The sequence below is a fragment of the Cantharellus anzutake genome (assembly GCF_015039405.1).
Source record: "Cantharellus anzutake strain C23 chromosome Unknown EI90scaffold_19, whole genome shotgun sequence".
Lineage (NCBI taxonomy): Eukaryota > Fungi > Basidiomycota > Agaricomycetes > Cantharellales > Hydnaceae > Cantharellus > Cantharellus anzutake.
This window is the reverse complement of record NW_024066969.1, coordinates 371,694-394,876: the sequence shown is the minus strand read 5'-3', so window position 1 is coordinate 394,876 and position 23,183 is coordinate 371,694. Positions and strand designations below refer to the sequence as shown.

Sequence of the window (23,183 nt, the reverse complement as noted above, 5' to 3'; positions counted from 1 at the left end):
TTTTTTTCGGTGGAACCTTCGGGGCAAGAATGACCCCATGAACATTATATTGTCCTCCACGAGGAAGAGGGTATGTATATCAGTAATGAACAAATCATTGGCACTGTTACGAGAAGCTCTGGATGTGGCACCCTCGCCAGCTGCGAGTCATGCCAAGGCATTGTAATAGGCGCTAACTGTACTGCATTTTATTATTATTCTCCTTCGTCACGTTTTGGTGGGCCCTTCTATTCCGATAGAGGCTAGTGGGCGCTTAGTGACAGTGGATCGAGGAACCGCAATTTTTCCCACACTTCTGTGCCTCCGCGACTCTCAAGAAGGCAGACGTACATCACAAGGATCGCCTTCTACAACAGAAGGAATCTCTGCACGTTGATCTATCCGCCATACGACGATTTCCGTAAGTTCGTCGCCCCGTGATTACACACCTACACCGTGCTTAGTTACGTCCAGGCATTCCAAGCCCCTTTCGACATACATGGCAATCATCGAGGAAATTGCTGGAGACGAGGATCAGCAGGACTCCTCCCTCAGAACAGGGAATAACATACAGTCTCTGATGGAAGCTTTGAGGATCCCAGAGGAATGGGCACGACAAGAATGGGAAACTGGTGAACCTGCTTAAACATCGATGGCCCCTGGCACAGTACTCAAAGTCCCTGAAGATGAAGCTACTGTCATGTCACTTGCATTATGGAAAGTAAAAGCAGCAAATATATTGCTCCAATTGAAGTCCATGCCTCTCGACAATCTGGCAAATAAACCGGTCTTCATCATGGCCGTAGCTGCTTTCGATGGTGACGACAAGTTCTCTTCCCCAGAATGTCCACCTCTCAGCAAGGGTGAGTCTTCACTGAGACACTATCTCGGTTTCTCTCCAGCTCTAATCTCCTGCATCTAGCTGCTCTCGAGAGGTTTAAACCGTACGTTAATTCTGATATTGTTCGTGAGGTGCTCTTAGAAGGCATCAAGCCATTGTTTCAATATAATCCACACAACCGTGTCAACCTATCCACAGGAAGAATTCTTCCTCGACCAGCGGGCGGATTATCTGCAACGCAGGACATGTTTGAGGATCAACAGTGGAAGACGAAAGGCATCGGTAGTTGGAATGTCTTGAGATGGTGCATTCGTCAGCTCCCCGTAAACTGATAAATTGCGTTCTTACCCCAAAAATTTTGACATTTGTATTCTTCGTAGGCAGAAGACTTTGAATCCGTCTGGCCCCTCGTAGTTCCACCTCTCATGACACTAGTGGACGATTTCGACCCCCCTTTCAAAATCCGAGGAATTGACATATCCCACGATCTACTACAAAAGTTGGACGCTAGTCTCTTGAAAAGAACGGGTCTTGATACCCTCCTCTCTGCCGTACGTTAGTCTCATCACTGATTCCTGCACGATGATTGAATATTTTAGATAGTCTTATTCTGGCGCACTCACTTTTCAAAAGTCGCCCGAGACTCCCCGTATACTGACAACGACAGTCCCCGCCTTTTTGAGCCTCATCGAGAAGACTTCTCAACCAGAGAGCGAGGAGTGCTTTGAACGAACATGTGGACTTCTAGTTGCAGCAGTGATTAGTGGCGCATGGACGTACGGAGGGAATGAACCACTCACGATGGAAGCATCCGTTCAGGTCCTTCCCCAACTCATTCGAGCACTTGGTCTCGGTAGCGCTAGATTCCTCAAAGTTAGTGTGTCCTGTCATCGCTTCGTTGCCTTCCTCAATCTAAGCGCAACCATTTTTATACATACGTGCAGGCTCTCGTCCCCCAATTGTCAGATATGCTTGTTACCAAGCCTGCCCTCAAACCAAACCCACGAATACAAATTCTCAGTGCGAACTCTCTCTCGACACTCATGCGAGTTTGTCAACCAAGGATCGGATTTTGGAAGTATCGAATTCTAGATCCCTTGCTCCGATCATGGGTTCAGCTGAAGGAGCAATCATCGGTATCCCAATTAGGTTCATAGCCCTTGCACTGAACTGATTTTTTTTCTGATTAGCCGGTTGCAGATGCGGAGTTGCTTCAAGCGGCACTCCAGGAATTAGCTCACGCGTTTATGCATGCTGTTCCATCACTCACTCGGGTATGCAAACAGAGGATCACTAGTTCATTATAAGCTCACCTCGCCACCTTAGGTTGAGATCCCCCGGATACTGAAGGAAGATACGGTCATGTTCACAGACTTGTTCAAGATAAAGGGTATGGATGCACGTCTAGCAGGTTTGTACAAGGAGAGCTCATAGCAGGTGAACGTATTCACGGCGGGGAGAAATGATCGCAATGGGTTTACTGGAGAATTCAGTGAAGTCACCACCTTCATATGCTACGAGATCCCCTTGGCGCTCCAATCCAAGAATCTTCTCAAGATTGGAAGAGGCGAGCGCAATCGCCTCTCGCTTGCTGATTGTCCCATTTGCTTCGAAGTAAGCCTGAACACTCCGTTAGAAAATTAATCGATAATCATCCTATATGACACTTACCCAACCCAAGTCCAGTCTCTGATTGCGTGCTTCCCATTCTTCTACAACACCGAGACCCACTGTGACACCGTGTCTTAGGAGGAGGCCAATGGAACTCTCAGGAGTCAGGGGTGGACCGGGCAAAGATTGAAGTTTGTCCCAAGTATCGGGGAATTGACGAGCAGGGATCAGAATGACTGACACACTAGCGTCGCTTATCTCTTTTGCCAGAAGATGAGCTTCGTGAGCACCTGCTAATACTAGGCGCAGCTTGTTGCCAGTGAACTCGTCAATCTCGGTCTATTTAGTACACGACATGAGATTGTGTGCATGAATCCCGACGTGAAAAAATTATACCTTGAGTTCTAGCAGAGTTGCAATATGATCTGCCTTTGAGACGTCAACTACCAGCGGTATCTTGCCCTGATGAGGGCTTCAGTCGTTAGTGAAGTGGAAACAATCCCAGAACTTACGTCGCTGGCTGCCTTGAACCATTTGGCACGGTCACCGGTCAGATCGCCCTTCAGGGCTTTACGAAGTGCCGCAATCTGAGTAGACACGCTGGCCCCGTAGTGGCCAATGCCAACATGTAAGGCGGTGACGTCCTGGATGACAGCATGTCTCTCAAGTTTATGCTTGCCACCCGTCCAGAAGGCGGTGCTTAGACCCCCAAAGAAGCCGCGAGATGAAGGTGGAGTGATAGCCGCTGTGACACCACTCCTGTACGCGAGTCTGCGAAGGTGATCAATGGCCAATTCTGTTTCACAAGGGCGGCGAGACACGTACAGAGTATTACGACCACCAAACGACAGCCCATCGACGGCACGAATCTCAGTATCTTGTACAAAGGAAGGGACTTCCCCCCGAATGGGATCAAAGATCACACCATCAAGAGTGCTCGATTCAGCGGGGATCTCAACCAACCCAAGACCAGAACCATAGGTGATCAGGCCAGGAAGAATACATCCTCCCTTCAGATCAATGGTGCGTGAGTCTTTAACTTTATCACTAAGCACGAGGCTACTGAGCCCGAGCAGATGACCTCTCCGCGACGCAGAACGACAACGCCACCTGGTCCACTGTCAGTATTGAGGGTGCTGTGGATCACTCCGGAGATAGACTTAGTCCATAGATTCTTGACATTGATGAAGGTCACGATGTCGTCCGTCTTCTTTCCTGTTCTAAGGGGAGGAAGGCCATCGTGCTCAATCGCATCCGCTGCCTCTCTCGTGAAATTTGGTGTTCTGGGTACATGCTGGAGGTATTCGGGCTTGGTGAGGGTGGCCGGTTTGTCAAGCTGAGCGATCCCATCAATGAAAACCTGCTTTGGTGTCGCACCCAGAGCAAGCGGATGGGCATCCCAGATGACAATATCAGCATCATATCCTGGTCTTAAGTAGCCAATTCGGTATCCGAAACCCATTAGCTCTGCGGGGGTGGATGTTACAGCTGACATGAAGTCTATGAGACAAGGCAGCAAAGGTAAGGTCTCAGATCAACACACCCTGGAGTGCTTTGTTTTCCGGAACACCATAATAGTGGATCTGCTGGGCTTCGTAGAGCAAAAATCTGGAGTTCAACACAGGATGGTCACTCTGCAAGATATTTAATGGATATATCACTGCTCCGTTGAAGTTGGCGTCCCACCTTAACTACTACCCGGATGCCATTGTCAGTCAAGATTTTAGCGGCAAATTCACTTCCGCGATACGACTCTTTCTTGTAGCGGGCATTCGTTGCGAAGATAGCTACCCCTGGGGTTCCTCCGTATGTCCCCTTGAGGACCTGTCATTGAAATTAAGGAACTGCCGGAACGATGCTGAAAACGCTGCTCACATCCGGGACGAGGTAAGCCTCGTGTGCGTGGTGAAACGCAGCGATGGGAAACTTGAACTCATTCGATAATCCAACAATACCCGTAAAGTCTGTCGTCTCATAGATATGAATGTTCACCTGCGAGAGAGTATGAGAACGGTGAGTCATGCGAAAATATTGCAGTACCTTGACGCGTCCGCGGAGAACGTCGACAAGAGCCTCCCATTGAAGACTCTGAGGTATCTGGGGTGGAAGTCCACTCCATTGCCCCGCTGACGCCTTCGCACAGTATTCATCTTGAGCAAGCTTAATTTTCCGGGCCTCATTGTATCTGAGAAGGACGTCAACACTTTGCAGTGAAAGCACGATATCGAAGTACGGACGCAGCTCGGAATTTCCAAATTGTGTCCATTCGAGTTCCACTATATACCCTAGATGGATTCTCTCCTGCAGCATGCCTGAAATGGAGTGACTCGATTGAACACTCTCACGATGCGTAACTAATAGTTTGGTGGGGCTCACTTCATGTGGCGCCAACGAGGGGGAACGGATGGGTCAACGCGAGTCCCATTCAGGAGGTGGTACGGAGGCTCAAGGACTTTGGATAGCGGAGAGCGTTCGCTAGTGTCTCTAAGCTTAATGACGAAAGCCTGTCCACCAATAGCGTTGGCACTGCCTGTGGCATAAATTCAGCCCTCCGATTGCCTAGTCACGGGCACTATCAACTTCACCTGGCAAAACGAGCGATGTAGTGATACCGCCAGAAATGGACGACTTATACGCCAGGTCATGTGTGTCGATTGCATCTAACGATCGCAGCCTGTATGACTTGAGAATCTGGGAGTACTCCCGGCATCAACCAAACTCACCATGGCTGCGTGATACCTTGCCAAGAGTTGGTGTCACTACTCCCCTCAAGCTCAGGGACTGAATCAACTCCCAGGTGAGAGTGGAGGTCATTGATACCGGGCGTAACCCAGGAGAGTTCCGCGTTGATGCGAAACACATTGCCCCGCAAATCGAACAGCCGAGAAATATCTTCCCCGACCGCTTTGATAATTCCTTTATCAATAAGTATTTCTCCTCCAACGATTACTTCGCGTCCGTCATCGCCGCCCGTCCAAAGGGTCGCGTTCTGAATAAGGGTTACTCTGGTTCCAGGCTCATAGCGGTCAGACTCTGTACGACTAGCAAAGCTGGGGGGAGGACCAGGGAGAGTGTTCAAGGAAAGACACTCTCGAATAATTTGTTGGGCATTGATAGGGACGACATGTCGCGCCGAAGGCGAACGACCAAGGTGATGCGTCCAGCCGAGAGAGCTAATAATGACGACTCCAATTAATGCCCACAGCCAGTTCTTCCACTCATTGGCAGTCCGAGAAGCGCGGTTGTATAAGGGGATCGTATGTTCGTTCCCCATGCTTTGCCCACAAACGGCGAACACGACCAAGATTAGGCCTGAACAAACGATTGAGTCACATTTGGTGTGACTGTCACAGTAACCGATCTGTCAATGCAGTGCGGGTGACGTCCGGGCGTCCCGCTTTGGTGCAATGAATGAGGCATCAACTTCAACTGGGCCGCCAGTAGTGCAGCCCAAACCTTCTGGAGCATCCGCAAGCGCGATTATCGTCCGGAGGAACCAGAAGCAGAATCCTGTCTTGAAAATGTTTCAAAACGTTCCTTGGCAGTTTGGAGACATTGTATGCGATTATCAAGTTGGAAAGACGACAGGCGTATTATTTCTCAGGTGTGTGGCCGTGTTGCTCTAGTCTCACACTCATTTGGGATATTTGGGTGTCATATAGCCTGAAATATCACCGCCTACATCCCGAATACATTCATGGGCGTATTGCACAACTCGGGAAACACTACACTCTGCGCATACTGATGATCTTGTGTGACGTTGTAAGCAACGAGATCCCTAGATTTAACGTTGGCATATTTTATATTACCAGGGGGACCAACACGAAAACTTGATCCGTGAACTTACCAAGGTAGGCAGGCGAGCGGCTCCCGTCTCCGACTCTGAGTCCACCCGTATCAAATAGGTTTGTCTCATCAACGAGCTCACCATCATGGTTGCATGGAGGTATGGAACCTCTCAAGAGCTCTCTCCAGTTGCGATATGACACCGCCCAGTTTCGAAGAGGTCGCAATATACTTACAAACCTACAAAGCTTTTGAAAACAAATCTGCAGATAGCATCAAGGAAAGAGTCGATCAAGACTATTCCTCCATTCTCCGCGCGGCGTTGACTGGCATCAAAGGAGTCAACAAGACGGACGTTGTTTCCCTCAGAACGCATTTCGGCGTAGGTAGCCAATTTGAATCAACGCATTCTTGAAAATAAAGTAGTTCATTTCTGGCAGTCCTTCTCGAATATAGCACATGCTTCGCCGGAAGATCTCGCTAATTGTCCGGGAATCGGGAGCGTCAAAGTTCGCCGTCTGAACGAAGCCCTTGCTCAGCCGTTCCGGCGCACAGCTGGTTCTAGTGCGAGGCACTCCGGGGAGGACCAGGGTGGAAGCTCGTTGCCGAGCAGTGCTGTGCCACGAGTCCTTGACTCTAACGCACCAGGACGACCAGATGTCCAACCAGCGGAACAAGATTCACGCCTGAGGCCGCCACGTTCTCCATCCCCTCCATGGGATATTGATCTCGACCTTAACCCCTCCGAAGATGAACCGGACTCTCATCGCTTCTCGGGCGCCAATACTTTACGGCAGCGAGAGCCCAGTCCAGACTGGGAGATTGACTGGTCAAAAGAGGAAGGGGCTGCAGAGCAAAGTAACTACATCGAGCAGGAAGAAACCACAAGCCCACCCGAAAGAAAAAAGCGGTGCACAAATCCATTCTCGTCCACGCCGCTATAACCTCCACTTATGCAACAATTTTTCGCCTAACGCGACATATACACAATTATACGGTAATGAGAGTAAAAGCATTGGGCAATCTGGAAAATAATAAGTTATCCCAAAGAAACATCCCAAAATCACCCCATTTCAAGCAGAAATTGACTTTTCGGCGACAGCACATCTAATTTCGGAATGAAATGGCTGTCTATCCTCCCCCTGCCCGATCGGCTTGGCTCTAACGATTCAATGGTAGAAGCCCTTTGATATAAAAGCCTCATTCGGAGACGATGCATGAGATCCTTCGCCATAGTACGGTCCAAGTGAGATGCTCGAGTATCATCTAGAAACATCTTGAGAAACAATCAGAGGGATTCAAATATCTGCGCACTTATCCTATCATGCAAATTTTCAAGACCTTTCACGAGTAGCTCTGTTGGTTGCAAGTTCCCGTTACCCTTCTTTGCAGGGCTAGCGAGTGATACCTCCACGTTAAGTCGAGGATTTGCAGAATTACTTTTATATTCATGGATGACAAACGCGGGCCAATCGTAAACCATCGCATCTAGAATTTGAACTCGCTGAGCCAGATCGAAATAGCTCAAAGTCTTATCGCCGCCTTCATGTGCGACGAATAACCCGAGTAAGTGCTCCTGACATTCTCCTTCAGCTCCGTAAAGCTCCTCAAGGATACGAGCCAAGGGAGGTGGATTTCGGAAGCGGTCCTGTGAATAGGCGAGTGGCACATCAATGCTGCAGGGCATGGTCATCGGGAGGACAGCACCCACCAAAGTGATGTTTTCAACTTCAGGAGTTATGAGCATTCCAAACGCGACCCAGCTGAGAATCCTAGCAGAGCCAGGGGACCATGAAGGAATGAAACTCAACATATATCTCTTCTCCGCTGACGACCATTTGCGCGTGGCTCGTACGAGCCTTTGGGAAGCATGGAGCGCCTACAAAGGGAGCGTCAGCGACTGTCCTGATTATGCGTCGATGTCACTGACGGAAACAACGTCGAACGTTGATCTGGAGATGATCGCATGAATGGAATTGGTAATCTGTCTTCGGACATCAGCAGAGGACGTAGGATCACAAGCAATCATCAATATGATCAGGATGATATCTGACGTTTCAGAGTGTGATATGGAAGGGACGCTGTCAATGAGTATTAGAGGAAGTTGAAGGCCATGTTGTAAAGGACCTACAGTGTTAATGAGGTTAGAAGGGAAATCAACCGATGCACACCTAAGTGGCGAAGCTCCCTCGTAGGCTTTGAAGGGTTGCTGAAATTAGAGCGTTGGTCTGCGGCGTTCTCCTGGAGAGATAAGAGTTCCATTGCATCAGATGTAGCACCAAAGGAAAGACATGCTTGGGCCGCTATCTCGTGAAATAACGACGCAAGATTTATGGATGAGATGGTCGCCTCGAGAGTGGCCACAAGGGTATTTCTGGCGCAGTCAGCAAGAGCAGGATCTTTGCTTGATAAAACTATGAAATAATATAAGCCGCAGAGTGCGAAAAGAAATCACAACGTGCGAATACTCACCAGCATCCGTGAGGACCCGCACAACCTCTTGGCCCTTTGATTGGTCGACACCTGCACATACAAGCCTCCATCTAGCAGCTAGACTGGAAAAAAGGAGTGATTCTAAACGAAGTATCGATCAGTGTGGCGTGATAGTCCAGCTGAGGGCTCAACTTACCGCCGTCAAGAAAGGCGGCATGCATAGCTATGGCCAACCTATATGTCGGCTGAACGGAGATGTGATCGGTGCCCTGTGGTAAAGAAAATGTTAAACATGACGTCAATGGCGCTGAAACTGGGGCCCTAACCTCAGTCGTGACGAAGGCATTCTGTTTTTCCTTTCGCCAAAATCTCCGCGAACCTCCTGGGTTATCCGTGCCCTTCAATTCCATCATGGCATCTGATGTCAAGATATCTCTGAGTGTCCCCATGTCTTTGTTTCGGATATATTTATTCACTACCCGCTGTCGTAGCTCAATTTCTCGTTGTCTCGACTCTTCGTCATCAGAGTCGGACTCAGAGGAACGAACAGAATCTCCACCAACAGAGCGAGCAGGAGGGCGAAGTGCACGTGAGTTGAATCGTTCACGAGGCTTTGTGGCTGGTTCAGGGGATTCAGGAGATTCAGCATCAGAATCGTCGGCGTCATTTCGTTGCGCCAACTTCTCAGCAACAGCGGAAGCGACGGCAAAGCCCTTCTTCTCCCGGCGGTCTTCCTCTTGGAGAAGCTTCTCGAATTCAGACATCTTTCTACGCGGATTATGAGAGGATGCGCTCGTTAAGAAGATATTCCTGGGTTTCTTGACCGCTCTAGTAGATCGCCTTAAGAGAACTGTGGCAGACGCAGGCGAAGCAGATAAGCGATCATCTATGTCGCCTTCTTCATCAGAGTGGGCGCTAAACAACCTTTCAGTTTTGGGATAGGGGTCAGTCGAGATGGACCACTGAGTTTATTATCAGACGAAAATGCGGGGAAAACTCACGATGGAGGCTGCGAACTTCGGGAGGAATTCAGACCAAGGACCTTATCAATCTCGACATTGTCATCCTCGTCGCTCATATCATCGTCAAGCCGATTGAGTGCAAGTTTTAAGCCTTCACTATCTGAAGATAAGTCACTGGAACCTGCTTCGGACCCATTCAGTTCTGGAGGCGGACTGAGAGAACTGCTCATTTCCTCGCGTAGATCCTTTCTGACACTTGTGCGCTGAGGTGACACAGAAGTAGATGGGGTCGGGAGGCGGGCCTGTGGAACAGGGGTAACAGGACGTAATTGCAATTCTGGCTCATCTAGCACGGATGTACCAGGGCTTGTATGCGTTGGAGTAGGCAAACTATAGCTCGTCTTAGGAGATGACTGTGATAGTGGCTGCGGTGGCGGGGTGGAGGCGGCAGGTGGAGGAGTGGGTTCCCAATCCATGATGTCTCCGTTGTGTTCTGGCTCTGAGACGCTTGAAGTTGCACGGAAATCGCTAGTGATATGCATAACTTCCTCAGCAGAGGCGTCTTCAATGTTTTCGGGTTCTGTCCTCTTCAAGTCTAGAGCATTTTCCTTACCGAGAAACATGATTGAGGAGTTCGACGACTGTACGTCGGAATCCGAGAGTACAATAGGCGCCGAGGTGGAGGTATGCCCTCTGGAGGGAGATGAATGGGGAGAGGGTGATGAGGAAAGATCAAGAGTCTCTCGGGGAGTTTGATGTCTCAGGGTGCTTCGACGATTGCATTGAGCTGTCTTAGGTTGTGACGCGGAAATTAGCACAATGCTTTCATCCGTGCTGCTAGTCTCTCCATCCGTGCTGATGTCTGTGATAGGTGGATGGTTTTGAATGGGAACACAGAGTTTGGAGGGTATGTCCAGTGGAGGCCTTGAACAGGTACTGGGAGCAATTGAACCCAATCCAGGCGCGCTACTTGACTTATTTGTCCTTGAGTACGGCATAGATGATTTCGCAAAGAATTCTGTGAGTTTGCGGTTCTGATGCATTTCACGTTTGACTGCAGAGTTAGAATGAAGGGGGCGCGTTCAGACACGACAACGCAAGTTGCCGACCAGCCGTTTTCCTTATTTTGCCGCGTGACTTACAGCAAGGTGCAAAAAAATCGACGCGCCCAATTTGGATGAATGTCCGTGCAGGTCATGTGATAGTCATGTGATTATCCACAAATGGCAGAAAATAAATGATGATCGACTTGCAGTTTCCTAAATAGGATTGATCACATGATCTGATCGACCATTCATCCAAATCTGTTGCGCCGTTTGTTTTGCACCTTGCTGTAATTGTGGCCAGTCCCAGCGCGTATCTGCAATCACCTTGGTCTCCGGTATGACATGGAACACCGGTGCTGCGCACCGACGCGCTGCACCACGGGATAATGGTCGGCAAGCAATTGTCGGGAAAGATAAGTATGAGGATTCTACGGTGGAGGGCGTCGAGAATTGGTTTTTCCGCGGCTTCAACCAATCGTTGGAGGCTTACTACTCTGTCTTTCGAGTATCACGACCCCACGTTTCAGCAGAAGGGCGCCTCGACACACACACTGTTCCTTCAACTCTTCCTCGGACTCCCGCGCCCCTTATTCGATCCATTAGCCATTGACACAAGCAGGGCAACGTGTCTTTACAGACTATCTATAGAGGCTGCTTCAGCCTATCTTTGGAGGATCCCCACGGCTTCGTTATCACGTGGCAGAGCAGTAATTTTCCCAATCGGTACACCGTGGCATACAATGAGCGGATCGTCACCGTGTGTGCAAGGAGCGTGGCCATGACGGCAAACTGTTTCTGAGTCACTCAGTCAAGTTTTTCTTTTTCGCCTGTTTATTGCCATGTACCAGTGTACTGTGTTAGTCATACAGACCATATATTATGCTAATGCCGATAACTCTCTGGCATTTCTGACAACTATCTGTAGTTAGACTGAATTGATCGTCCACCATTAAGATGAAAAATGGAAATTCTGCGCATTTAATGCTAGCAGAATAACATAACTTTATGTTGAACTACGTAGAGGGAAGCGTGGGCTCCGTCTTTATGTGAGGGAATAGGGTGTGTATGCTATGACTAACGCAGCGGTTTCCAACACTCCAGTACTTTTCTGTCTTGAATTGAATGCTCTTGGCGGTTGAGAGGATCGCTCTGTAGCAAAAATTGCACGCTGCGGATTGCCTATCACGACCCTGGCAGTGATCGATTGCACTAGGCCGGACCACCTTCAAGTCTCCGCGGAAGGTTCAAAATTAATGTGTCGCCTCTAGCTATCAACAAAGTATGCATTAAGTAGCAATCAATCATTCGATTCACGGTTCAGGACACCACATGATCCTGGGTCTATGTCCAATGATGAAACTTTTGTGAGCAGTGGACGATCAAGATTTAAGTAGAGATCGCTGAAATAACGTCGTATGATCAACTCGATGACAGAATCGAAGAGAGACGTCAAAGGTGCACATTTCAGAATTCCACATCCTCGCCAATTTCCCCATCAATGACACGGTCAACATAAGCTTTGCGCCAGCCTATAAGTGCATCTCTTCGCCTTCTGCCTTCCTCTGTTCCACTTGGAGGAGGGGGTCTACCTTCAACAACGAGCGCATCCGGATCCGGTCGGCCGGCTTCGAACATTTCTCGCACCCAAGCCTCACGTTCCCTAAAACGTGCCCTGCGTCTATCCCAAATGACTGGAAACAGGCTGACGGAAAAAAGGGCCAGGAAAGTCATCATTCTATGAACCAGACTTGGCTCAACTGCAGCGAGGTGATCCGCTAGTTCAGTGGAAGATCCGGCAGGTGACTCGGGTACTTCCTGCTCCCGCGGTGGAGACGTACTTCCTGATGGACGGTCTCCAGGAACAGCAGGAGAACGAGGTGTCGGAGCACGAACAGCAAGTCTTAGTGCCAAAGATTCGTTCGCCAGGTTAATATTAGCGATGCGATCAATGTATCTCGAGATATTCGTTACTCCTGGAGTGGTGATTGCAGCAGCAGGTGGCCCAACGTTCCCTTGGCCAGCCCCACCGCCTGCCTGTGCCTGTCCTTCCCCACCAGCTGGCATCGCCCCGTTTCTTTCAAGGGCCGCATTCTGAGCAGCACCCCCCTGAACCGCACCCCTAGCATCTCGTTCCCGACCAGTGTGGCGAAGAACCACATAAATTTCCCAGCCAATCCATCCAACAATGCATGCAAGCCATAGTGGTTTGCGCGCAGCTTCAAAGAAATAAACTAGAAGGGCAGCACGCGAAAGCGTGAACAGGAGCTGCAACAATACGCGAGAAGGGGGGATTTGGAAGTTGAACTGGAAGCGAAATTCGGGGACGGGCGGGAAATATGCTTGGGGGTTTTCGTCATCAATAATCACTCGATCCTCGAGTATTTCAGGAGCCTGTGGTGCTCGGGCACCACGTTGCACGCGCACATTGATTCCGAACCGTCGTATAATCTGGTTCTGATTGGGGGGACCGGAGGCGAGAGTAGTTCGCCTGGATGACGCTGGCGAGGGACGCGGAAGATGTTTGAGGAGGGGAAGGAGCGGAAAAGTGTAGGTCAGGATACGGAGAGATAAGGCTTGTTCTGCTGTAGGTGTGACGTCGGGCGAAGAGAGCGCCAAGAACGGTAAGTTACTACAGCCAAGTCAGCGACAATGTTTGACTTATTATTGTTGTTGAAATAACATACTCCACAATGACCGTTGTATATTGGAGACCAGCAGTAGGTACGATGTCCGTCGGGAGGTCTTGTTCAAGCGCCGATGCCCAACCTAGACCCGCGTATTTTATGACGGTTCTTGTTACACGCCGAGCGTGCGCAAGTTCACTGGGTCCAGGCCAAGAAATTGCCGGTTGCCCAGATAGAATGCGAAGAGCATTCGCATGCATGTGAGTAATGAATTCCGTAGGTAACGATGATAATTGTAAAGAAAGCGGAAGTGGTGGTTCTGTGGATGGCGGGGCAGGGGCAGGTGAAGCAACGCTGGGAAATACAACCGAAGAAGATGTTCCTGGAAGCACCGCAGAGGGCCTCTTTGGGGATGGTGGTGGCGTTGCGGTCCAAGCAGAAGGATGGACTGCGAGGTGAATAGTACGTGTATTGGAATCTGGCTGCAGAGGAACGTCAACTGCGCTTCTTCGTTCTGGCAAGAATAAGCACCCACCAGCGTCTCATTGTCACCTAGGACTCGTCCGTAAAAAATCACGCGCTGCCCGGACTGCTTAGGTCGGCCAGGACACTGCTCAAATATGGCATGTTTTAGCTCGGAGATCGTGGCATTCGGAGGAAGATTGGCTATTGAAAAGGAGTACGAGTGGGATGCCAGGACGACTTGGACAGGCATCTCTCCCAATGGCCCTCCCGGTTCTGAGCTATTGTCAGACGACATGCACGAACACCCACACGTAGGTCAGACGTGGTGATCTCAAGTCACGAGTATCCAGCATATCGATATATTACGTAATATTTCCAACAAGGCGGCGAAAAGGGCGACATAGAATAAAGAAGAGGGAAATGTTCATTAAGTACCGAATGCTAGGGCATTAGCGAGCACCAAGTGTATGAAGCAGTGTTCAAAGTTCCAAGATTGCATTTTCCAGGGCCTTCTGCGCTTCTTCTCTCATCTCAACAGATGCAAACCGCAAGCCATAGGGAACCAAGTTGGAACCTTCAAAACCCCCAAAACTCATCGCGGTTTTGTTGGGGGTGACCTTCATTGCAGGATAGACATTGAAATTCTACTCACAACAGTTAGGCGATTCAACGAGCAAAACCAACGCTTCACAAAAACTCACCGCCGCCACCTTCTTGGATCCTTCCAAACGGAACAACACTCGTTGCTTCCCGCTTTCTTTATTCTTCTTCACTTTGAAAAAACCGACGCCGCAAGTTTTCCAGGCACCATCAACGAACTTCAACAGTTTGGATCGTCCAGTGTATGAGGCAGTTTCATTTTCTTCTCCTTCACCCTCAGTGTCAGCATCTCCTGATGACGAAGGGTCGTGAGCAAACGGGTCTGCTCCAGTGAGAGCTTCTCCCTCTGTGTCGGCGCCTTCTGCAGGCTCTGCTGGTGAAGTGACTGCGTCCGCCGGCGGAATGGCTGATTCCTGAGGCTTGGTCTCCTTCAGGTGCATGCCGAAGCCAAATCCGACAGAATTACCGAACGGTTTGGGAGAGGAACCAAACGAGATCGGATTTTTGGTTTGTGGTGCGGCAGACGGCAATGGGGCCCCGAAAGAACTCGTACCGAATACGGATGGTTTTGAAGTTACGCCAAATTTGAAAGAAGTTGTTGAACTATTATCCGAGGGCTCATCATCTTTCGAGGGCTTGAAAGCGAAGGCGCTGCCTGTCCCGGAAAAGGCGCCAAATGAAGAAGAGGGGTTACTTGTGCCGCTGAAGGGGGAGGAAGATGAAGCGGAGAATGTGAGACCCTTTGACGCGCCCCCAAATCCTTGGGCTGGAAGCACCGAAGTAGTTGATGGGTCACTGTCTTCACCTGTTGCCTTGCCTGGGATTGGCTCTGGAGAGCCATTTATTGAAGCACCGGAGACATTCGGGGATGCATTGTCCGCCTTATCATTGATAGTGGGAAAGGCGCTGGGGGCGGCACCCGATGAAGGGGCAGTTGAATTGTCGCCTTCTTCTGTTTTGCCTCCAGCCCTTTGGGGTTGGAATGTCTTTGAATTCGAGCCAAAAGAGAAGGCGCCGCCTGATGATCCGAATGCGGTTGTACCGAAAGATGCAGTACCAAAGGCGGGAGTGCTAAAGGCTTGCGTAGGGAATGATGGTACTGGCTTTGGAGGCTGCTTGGCGTTATCAGGCACATCTGCAGACTCGTCTGAGTCCCCGGAGGCCACATTTTCCATCGGAACTGGAGGAGTGGGCTGGAGAATCGTTGAATCTTCCTCGGCCCCAGTATCTGGAGCAACCGAAGGGGGGAGGAACACAGGCGCGGGAGAAGCACTCTTCGCAAAGGCGCTGAAGATATTCGTGGAAGCGGGTGGAGCTGAGCCCGTCGGTGGCTTGAATATGAAACCCCCAGCATCCTTTTTTGATTTTTCTGGGCCTGATACAATAGGGACTGGTTTCCCGCCAAACAAAAAACCCGCTGTTGGGGGACTTGTCATCGGAATTGGGGGTTTGGCAGATTCCACGGCAGTGCTTTCTGTCGTCGGTGGCTTCTCTGGCCCCTCCTTTCGATCATTTTCTTTTTGGATGCTTGCTTGGTGGCTCGTGTATTTGGTGAGCGCTTCCTGTAGGATGGGCCGCATATCCACAAATGGATCCGTGGTCATGACCTCTTGTAAAGATTTGAGAAGGGAATGGTTGAGACCTCTCATTGACGAGTAAAAGGTGAGCTGGGTGTCATATTTGATAGACAGGTTAGATGGGGGGGTAAAAGATGCGAACGAAGTGGGTGCAATGGTCGGCGCTGTTGAGGCAGGAGAGAACTTGAATTGCGAGACGGTGACGGGGTTGGCCGCTGAACCAAACAAAAGCGTAGGTTGTGACTTTGTGCCCAACGATGTGACCTACACGTATGAGAGAGCAGACGTGAGCTGGGGAATTTTGATTGAAAGTGTTTCCCAACCTGGGTTGAAGCGGGGGCTGCTGAACTGCGAGAACGCCTTGGTAGTCCTTTAATTCTTTAGGAAAAGAGAGAAGGTGAGGAAACACATCCTTATACCCAATCGGAGAATGAACGAACTGGCGTTTAGCAATTTCTTCAGGATTAGAATTAAATGTAGGAATGTCCTGTTCAACTTGTCAGGTAAAATGTGCACGACACAACAAAAGCATTGGCGCACTCTGACCTGTGCTTCTTCATCTTCCTCTGTGCCGGTATCAGCACCACCTTGTTTTAGCGCCGCGCGTTTCACCATCGTTGGTTTGGACCCTTTTGACGGAGGATCTCAGGTCACGTGACCTGACATATTCAGAACTCAGGCGCTAACACCAGTGCGAAGACCATGGATGCCAGAGACAACCATCGGAGTCGCCTTCGATCGAGGACGCCTTCCCCTTCCCTCAAGCACTCCAGGGTGGACCGTCATGATGTTGGTCATCATGATAGTAGAAAGAAAAGGCATCAGGACCGTTCTCCGTCACCGCTTCATAAGAGGCGGCGCCATTCTCGATCGCGCTCGTCATCTCGCTCTCGCTATAAATCCCGAAGGAGTGACAGGTCTCGTAGCCCGCGCCCTAGGCGAAGGCGTCGCTCACGTAGTCATTCCGCCTCAGTGAGCTTGTCGAACGATTGTCAAACAGACGATGACCGAGCTCGTGGCGAGCGCCATCGTTCTCATCGTAGGGAACACGAAAGAAGGATTCACCGGCACAAAAGCCGAAGGAGCAGTCGGAGTCGTGAAAGAACAGAAAGAAAGAAAGATAAGAAGGTGGGTGTGGACGCGATGAGTACCTAATTATCATTATATCGTCTGCTCTAGAGGAGGAAAGATGGGGCTGTGACAGCTCAATGGGGAAAATATGGGATTATTGACGAGTCTGAGTGGGTGCTTGCCCTTTGCAATCAAAAGCAGAATTCTTTGCTTTATTGATTGCACTTGTCTTCCAGCATGTATAACAAGGAAGATGTAAGAACATAAGTTATGCCAGGGCCATGATACTGATGGTTCATTAGGAATTCCGGGCTTGGCTCATCGAAGAGAAAATGATCAACCGTGAAACGCTGTCGAAGGATCAGGAGAGAAAATTGTTCTCGTCATTCGTTGAAGATTACAATACAGCAACTCTACCTCATGAGAAGTACTATGTGGGGACTTGGCCTTCTTTCCTTTCCTTCGAATTCTAACCCGACTTCAACAAGAATATGCATAGTCATGAAGCCCGAATGAATCAACTACGAATGGGCGAACTTCTCCCGCAATCGTCAACATACGATCCTGACGCGGACCTGAAGGCGCACACAGCTCACCATAAGCGTGGCACAGCAGAGACAGAGACGTACCTCTCGAAAGCGCAGTTAACGGAACTGCGAAAAGTGCAAAATGAGCGGATTCAGGTAAGTGTACTCAGTGGATCAAACTCGTGAGGCCGCTCATGTTATGTCAGGCGGGTAAAATGAAAATCCTTGGTCTTCAAGTCAAAGGCAGTATGGGAGTTCGGATGGATGGGAACGAATTTGATCCCTAGCAGCAGATTGCAGCAGATACTAGGAATGTGTATGTATCATGGATAGCAGAAACTTCGATGTTGCATGGTAATAATAGTACAAGAATGAGGGGCGTGTGGCTCTAAAGTTCGTTTCGAGTTTCGGGCTCCCGTTCAGACGCAACTCGTTGCCAGCTCATGATTTGGCAGGCCGGGTATTATCCGAATTTGCGATGCTTCCACCTTTCTGCTCAGGGACACGTTTGGACTTACTTGTTCCCTGAGCTGATCGACAGTCACAGGTCCGTGCTAGAAATTCGGGATCCCCTTCTAGAGCATCAAGTGCCAAGAATGATGCCCTTCTGGATGCCAGTTGAACGGTGGAGTCAACTGCACTAGCGAGGATGATATCGTGGAAAACAACTGGGGGCAAAGGTTGACCACTGCAGCCCGACTCGTGGATCGGCGTACTCACCGTCGCAACGAACGTTTGGACCACCGTCCTTTGCTGCTGGGACGTCATTCTCGCGAATTATCTCAAAATTTTGGCAGCCTTGGGTTTGAAACAGCTCAAAAAGTAGCTTCGTAGGGTGATGCGAAAGGGTTCGAAGAGTGATGTGTTTGTCGTAAAAGGGTTTAAGTAGCCGCTGATACATCTTCCCGGCGCCACTTGCAATGAAGTTCTCACAGACCAGGAGGGCTCCGAGCAATGATTCGACGATATCGCCAAGGACCTGTGAAGAATTTAGACACAGCGCATCAGGGATCTTCAGTCAGCTCACACCTTGGGGGGTTCCAAATCTACCCAGTATTGGCCAGGCATTCTTCCTTCTGCGCTTGCCAGGTTGTATTCGAGTTGTTGGGCCTTCTTGACTTCGGCCTTATATTCATCGATGGACTTTTGCAAACTAGGCGAATCATGCACAATAAACTCGTCCAGTCCGCAATCCACACAAAGCGCGCCCAGTGCAATATTATTTACCATAGCACCCTATGCAACTGGTTAGGTAAGTTTACGGAGCCTTACCGAATATTTATTTACCTTAAGAAGTGTCAGCGCACCTGGGGACAATTTCCTGTGCAGATCAAAAATGTGTCCAATAACCACTGAAGATAATGGAATTTAAACCATGGTCGGGAAGATAGAGCAGAAACTCACAATGGTCTAAGACCGCATCACCAAGGAACTCGAGACGCTCATAACAGGGCAGCTCATTACCAAGGATCGACGTGTGGGTCTAGACATGACGAAAGCTCAACGGCCCACCGTTGGCTGGATGAAGACCAAAACTTACGAGAGCCTGGGCAAGGATATGTGGGTGCCTGTATTTCGCTCCGACTAAAGACTCAATCCGCTCTATTGTGTTCGCCGGTAATTCGATTGTGGTATCGGGGGCTGGTGCCAACACTTTACGACCAAAATCCGACCAGCGGTCCACGCGTGGCAGGTAACAACCAATATCCTTTGCCACTTTAAGAGCGACCTCGACCCCTCCACTTTGGCAGGCAGCTCCAATCAAGGATTCAACAACATCTGCCACGCCCTGAAATCATGTTAGGACAGCCGGGCGAGCAACGTGATAAGCCAGTCAAATCTATTACCTTATCACCGAGCCATTGCACGCGAGGATCTTCCCAGCGCTTGCGGGGTTTCTTGGAAGCGGACGCAGTGTTGTGTGCTTCGGTTGATGCATTCAGATCTGGCCGACTGTCAGCAGTTGGTGCAGCTAGATCGTCAACGGAACCCATCGTCGTGTCGACGTTAGGTTGTTCTGTTTCATCGAGCATATCGATTTCCATATCATTTGTTTCGTACGGATCATTCTCCAGTTCCTTCATTTCAACGTCATCATCCCCCTTGTTGATGGCGGGAGCGTCAGTTGGTGGCACAAATTTTGAGACCTTATAATTGTAAGGCAACCAGGAGCGTGATTTGAGCGGCTTCGACTGAACGAACTGCGGAACATCAGCCTCCCTCGCACATTGGAGCAGTACGCGGTTGCTGATGATTCTTTGTCGTGCCACATGCATTGCACCTTCTTGCTGAGTAGGATACGTAACGAAGAGATATATGGATGCAACGTATTTCAGAAATGCATCGCCTGAAAAACATAGCTAAGGACAAATTGGACGCCTAGACAGCGCGAGCGACCTACCCAATAGTTCCAAACGCTCATAGTCGTACTCTGCGTTGGCCGATGGGGTGGTAAGTGCCTCCAGCATTGCCCTTTCATCAATCCAGTTATCAAAAAGTTTGGCGTTTAGTTCCTTTATTAAAGATATTCGTCGATTCTGCGTAAGATGGACGGCAGCAGTAGAGCAGTGCGAAAAACCCTTTTTAAAGGTTACGTCATTGGTTAACGAACATCAGGCAGCCGACACAACACTTACGAAGCAGGTATTGTGAATTTCGCGCACAACTCGGGAATAAGGTCTACAATATAAGGGGACTTCAGTAGATCGATCATTAGAAGCGAAGTCTTACAGATTGACTGGGTTGCCGTGTTTGGTTGATTTTGTGCAGGATTAAGGTGATTCGCAAAAGGAGGAGTATTAATCGCCTCGATGATCGGCTGATTCTCGTTTCGAAGGCCCTCGAAATCCAGGCGCTTGTCAGTGCAAGCGGCGAGAATCGTCTCGAATTTTGATTCACGCTATTACGGAGTTTGTGAGATAGAGATCTGGTGGAAGGACGTTGACGTACTTTGGTGTCGTGAGGTTTGGAATATGGAGTCAAGTCACGACGTAAACGCACGACTTCAAATCGTCGGGTGAATTCGAGCCAACGATCCTGTATGACTGCATCTACCAAGTCTTCCTCTAATGCTGTCGGGGATGACGTTCTTAAAGGCACTGACCACCGGCTCGCTCCAGCCGCAACGCATTCCCAATCGATTCCATCGATTACCTGAGGCCTCCAAAACTTAGCTTCCGAGCCAACAGTTGGGATTGGCCATGACTTTCGCATCGGCACAAAGAAGTAAGGGGCACGCTCAATGTCACATTCAAAAGCTCTGCCTGCCATGGATCTGAACATCTGGATCGTGAATCTGTGTACTTCATCCATGCTTTGTTCAGTAGTGTTGAATGGTGCACAGCGAAGTAAGCGAACCGGAAAAGAGGCTCCAGAAACAAAGAGGGAAAATGGGACAAGTGGTGGGAGTGGGTGGCGAGCAAGAATGCACATTGTCCGATATTGCTCTGACATTTCATTCGGGAGCTCGGGGATAACGATTGCTGGAAACATGCGATCAATTGTACCCGAAGCAAGGCTGTTTTTCCAGAAAATAGGCCTTTTGCGAACGTAACAGCGCGTCCCCATACTCTTCCCGATGATCGTTTGGCCTGTAGCATCGGTCATCATGTCAGGGAGAGGCACCCCGACTTTGGATGATTTGCTACCACGACCCTCGTAATCAGGCTCCACATCGAAGTTTGCATACGTAGCAGGCAAGAATGAGCGGACCGTAGGAGGGCGAGGGAAGAAGCGGTGATCAAGATAACCCAAATGTGCTAGTTGTGCACATGCATCAAAACAAGCGAGACGACGAGCTTCTCCTTTCGTTGACGAGAGTGGGCCGGTAATTCTGGGCAGGGGAGTATTTGGAGGTAGGTTCACTGTGCATCGGATTTGACCACCTTCCATAGCGATCTCGTATTCAAACACTGGATGACTAGGCGGTCTCCCGTCCTTGTGGCTAGCGATAAATTTGTATATGACACCAGAGGAATCCTTGATGTATACCCGACCACCCGTAGTCGGGTCAAGAATATAATCTTCCACCGGATCCTCATCGTCACTCTCCACTCTATCTGCATGAGCCCTCTCTAGCAATGAAGAAGGCGGTGTTGTTCCACCTGGGAGTGTTGCTACAGAATTCACCCACTGCTGGGTGAGGGGATCCAGACGAGCAATTCCGTGAATGATGCGACGATGCACATCATTCCCTTGCTCTACCATGAGAACATAGATACCGGATTGTTGATTGGCGCGGGCTCGAGAATGCGCGTAAGATATGTGATTGGGGAAGAGATCGAAGCTTATCAAAAGTTAAATGAGTCGGTGTTGTCCATGGGATCTTGAAACAGCGTACCGGACCACACAGCTGCAAGGAGGCAGGTCGAGACCATCCTCACCAAACTGAGTAGTAACCAGAAGATTGATCTTTCCCGACTTGAATTCTTCCACAATGTCTGGTCGCGCTCCAACATCGTGACTTGTGAGGGCTTGGGGACGGATTTGCGGCAACTCGTCACCAAGCATTCGAAGCATATCTGCGATCGCCGCTGCCGTCGATCGCTTGTGGACTGTAGGGCCTTCAGGTTGATTAATGATATGTGGGGACAGGGGTCTCACCAAATATGATCCCTCGAAAATTGTCACCTTGATGTGCGAAACATTGGAGTATTTGCACTAGTTTTGCAAACTTTGGCGTTACGTTGAATGCCTTAGCAGACGGGCTGATATTCGGAATAGTAAATGTCCAATTTTTCAACTGCTGGCGAACTTTGCTCTTAATCCGGAAAATCTCCATTGCAGCCTCGTCCGCAGCCTCATCTCCTGTCGGTTCCGGCTCGGCCAAGGGCAGTTGAGACTCCGCCAACAAATGTCGCCTCCAAACAAGATCGGCTGCGCATGGACCAACATCTCTAAGACTGCATATCGTGTTAGCCTCAAGCCCAGGTAAGCCTGGCCCATATGTGCAACTTACGCTGATGAGGCACCAGCAAATAGCTTCTTCAGCAGCTTTCTATTGGTATCTATGCCCCTTAGGATAGAACATAAGGAAGTCTCGCGCTTGTATGTGGAAGGTTCATAGAATGTGACAATCTCTTCCGGCTTCACGACATGGGACTGTAGATGAGAACGCGCACCGTCCGAGAGTCCAAGAATCAAAGAATTAGTAGCACTTTCGACGTCGAGCAATTTGAGGCCATCCATATCCGCTTTCACAAGAAATCCCAGAACGCGTGGTCGCTTTCCTGAAAGTTGGTGATAATATTCAAGAAATATTTGACTTAAAGGGTGATTCCCTTGAGCATGCCTGACATCTTCAAGGATCAGGGTATCAATGTCAGCCATCCTAATTGTGTTCCTCCGCAAATGTCCTAACAGCGCCTGCAATAACTTGCTCATGAAGATCAATGAATAGACTAACATGGAACTCACGGATGAAGAGAGAATTGCAACAACGACAGAGGATGACTGCCTGTTGAGGTCGTGACCACCAAGATCTTCGTCATCAGACGCCGCGGCCACCACTTGGAGACCTCGGAGCGTTTTCAGCGCAAGGCACCAAGAAGAAACTTTCGAAACATCACTAGTTCATTGGATAATGTCTTGAATCCTTCCTATCTTGTGGGATTCCATACTTACTCCAGCATGCAAATAGCAATGTCACCCGTTTGCTTGTCG

At 49.6% G+C, this 23,183-nt stretch overlaps 8 protein-coding genes across 8 annotated transcripts; 3 read left to right on the top strand and 5 right to left on the bottom strand.

Annotated features, from left to right (window-relative positions):
• Window positions 1–209: 209 nt before the first annotated feature.
• On the top strand, window positions 210–2,612 carry EI90DRAFT_2971481 (uncharacterized protein). Its single transcript, XM_039055726.1, has 9 exons — window positions 210–400; window positions 454–611; window positions 666–842; window positions 902–1,143; window positions 1,201–1,371; window positions 1,424–1,693; window positions 1,765–1,969; window positions 2,021–2,434; window positions 2,502–2,612. Exons 2-8 carry the CDS (start codon window positions 479–481, stop codon window positions 2,125–2,127), a joined length of 1,305 nt encoding a protein of 434 aa, XP_038916990.1. The 5' UTR covers window positions 210–400; window positions 454–478; the 3' UTR covers window positions 2,128–2,434; window positions 2,502–2,612.
• EI90DRAFT_3054056 (composite domain of metallo-dependent hydrolase) lies at window positions 2,171–5,775 on the bottom strand. Its single transcript, XM_039060060.1, has 14 exons — window positions 5,155–5,775; window positions 5,017–5,105; window positions 4,808–4,961; window positions 4,669–4,743; window positions 4,472–4,616; window positions 4,307–4,423; window positions 4,118–4,255; window positions 3,975–4,065; window positions 3,480–3,919; window positions 3,257–3,441; window positions 2,944–3,202; window positions 2,828–2,893; window positions 2,492–2,770; window positions 2,171–2,440 (listed from the first exon to the last, which is right to left on the bottom strand). The coding sequence occupies exons 1-14, from the start codon at window positions 5,703–5,705 to the stop codon at window positions 2,249–2,251; spliced, it is 2,781 nt and encodes a 926-aa protein (XP_038916989.1). The 5' UTR covers window positions 5,706–5,775; the 3' UTR covers window positions 2,171–2,248.
• Window positions 5,776–5,794: 19 nt separating this feature from the next.
• On the top strand, window positions 5,795–7,475 carry EI90DRAFT_2971479 (restriction endonuclease type II-like protein). Its single transcript, XM_039055725.1, has 6 exons — window positions 5,795–6,035; window positions 6,094–6,193; window positions 6,244–6,282; window positions 6,337–6,377; window positions 6,428–6,599; window positions 6,658–7,475. Exons 1-6 carry the CDS (start codon window positions 5,839–5,841, stop codon window positions 7,159–7,161), a joined length of 1,053 nt encoding a protein of 350 aa, XP_038916988.1. The 5' UTR covers window positions 5,795–5,838; the 3' UTR covers window positions 7,162–7,475.
• A 913-nt stretch (window positions 7,476–8,388) lies between these two features.
• Window positions 8,389–10,705, bottom strand: EI90DRAFT_3154041 (uncharacterized protein; the record flags this gene model as incomplete). Its single annotated transcript, XM_039065907.1, has 5 exons — window positions 9,652–10,705; window positions 8,977–9,574; window positions 8,847–8,919; window positions 8,690–8,791; window positions 8,389–8,631 (listed from the first exon to the last, which is right to left on the bottom strand). Coding segments are annotated over exons 1-5 (2,019 nt in total), but the record flags the coding sequence as incomplete, so codon positions are not given.
• A 1,143-nt stretch (window positions 10,706–11,848) lies between these two features.
• EI90DRAFT_3288897 (uncharacterized protein) lies at window positions 11,849–14,088 on the bottom strand. Its single transcript, XM_039067132.1, has 3 exons — window positions 13,818–14,088; window positions 13,343–13,764; window positions 11,849–13,287 (listed from the first exon to the last, which is right to left on the bottom strand). The coding sequence occupies exons 1-3, from the start codon at window positions 14,040–14,042 to the stop codon at window positions 12,123–12,125; spliced, it is 1,812 nt and encodes a 603-aa protein (XP_038916986.1). The 5' UTR covers window positions 14,043–14,088; the 3' UTR covers window positions 11,849–12,122.
• Window positions 14,089–14,093: 5 nt separating this feature from the next.
• EI90DRAFT_3154039 (uncharacterized protein) lies at window positions 14,094–16,572 on the bottom strand. Its single transcript, XM_039065906.1, has 5 exons — window positions 16,471–16,572; window positions 16,365–16,411; window positions 16,248–16,302; window positions 14,449–16,188; window positions 14,094–14,391 (listed from the first exon to the last, which is right to left on the bottom strand). Exons 1-5 carry the CDS (start codon window positions 16,537–16,539, stop codon window positions 14,227–14,229), a joined length of 2,076 nt encoding a protein of 691 aa, XP_038916985.1. The 5' UTR covers window positions 16,540–16,572; the 3' UTR covers window positions 14,094–14,226.
• A 180-nt stretch (window positions 16,573–16,752) lies between these two features.
• EI90DRAFT_3054047 (uncharacterized protein) lies at window positions 16,753–17,916 on the top strand. Its single transcript, XM_039060059.1, has 6 exons — window positions 16,753–17,052; window positions 17,104–17,165; window positions 17,232–17,250; window positions 17,298–17,429; window positions 17,484–17,678; window positions 17,729–17,916. The coding sequence occupies exons 3-6, from the start codon at window positions 17,233–17,235 to the stop codon at window positions 17,807–17,809; spliced, it is 426 nt and encodes a 141-aa protein (XP_038916984.1). The 5' UTR covers window positions 16,753–17,052; window positions 17,104–17,165; window position 17,232; the 3' UTR covers window positions 17,810–17,916.
• Window positions 17,917–17,963: 47 nt separating this feature from the next.
• EI90DRAFT_3145368 (uncharacterized protein) lies at window positions 17,964–22,850 on the bottom strand (the record flags this gene model as incomplete). The annotated part of the gene is made up of 16 exons (XM_039065281.1): window positions 17,964–18,221; window positions 18,256–18,501; window positions 18,552–18,758; window positions 18,810–18,874; window positions 18,927–19,005; window positions 19,063–19,311; window positions 19,370–19,869; window positions 19,924–19,994; window positions 20,075–20,101; window positions 20,159–20,201; window positions 20,253–20,421; window positions 20,472–20,804; window positions 20,826–21,807; window positions 21,862–22,075; window positions 22,125–22,423; window positions 22,480–22,850. 16 exons carry the CDS (start codon window positions 22,848–22,850, stop codon window positions 17,964–17,966), a joined length of 4,113 nt encoding a protein of 1,370 aa, XP_038916983.1.
• Between the last annotated feature and the right edge of the window lie 333 nt (window positions 22,851–23,183).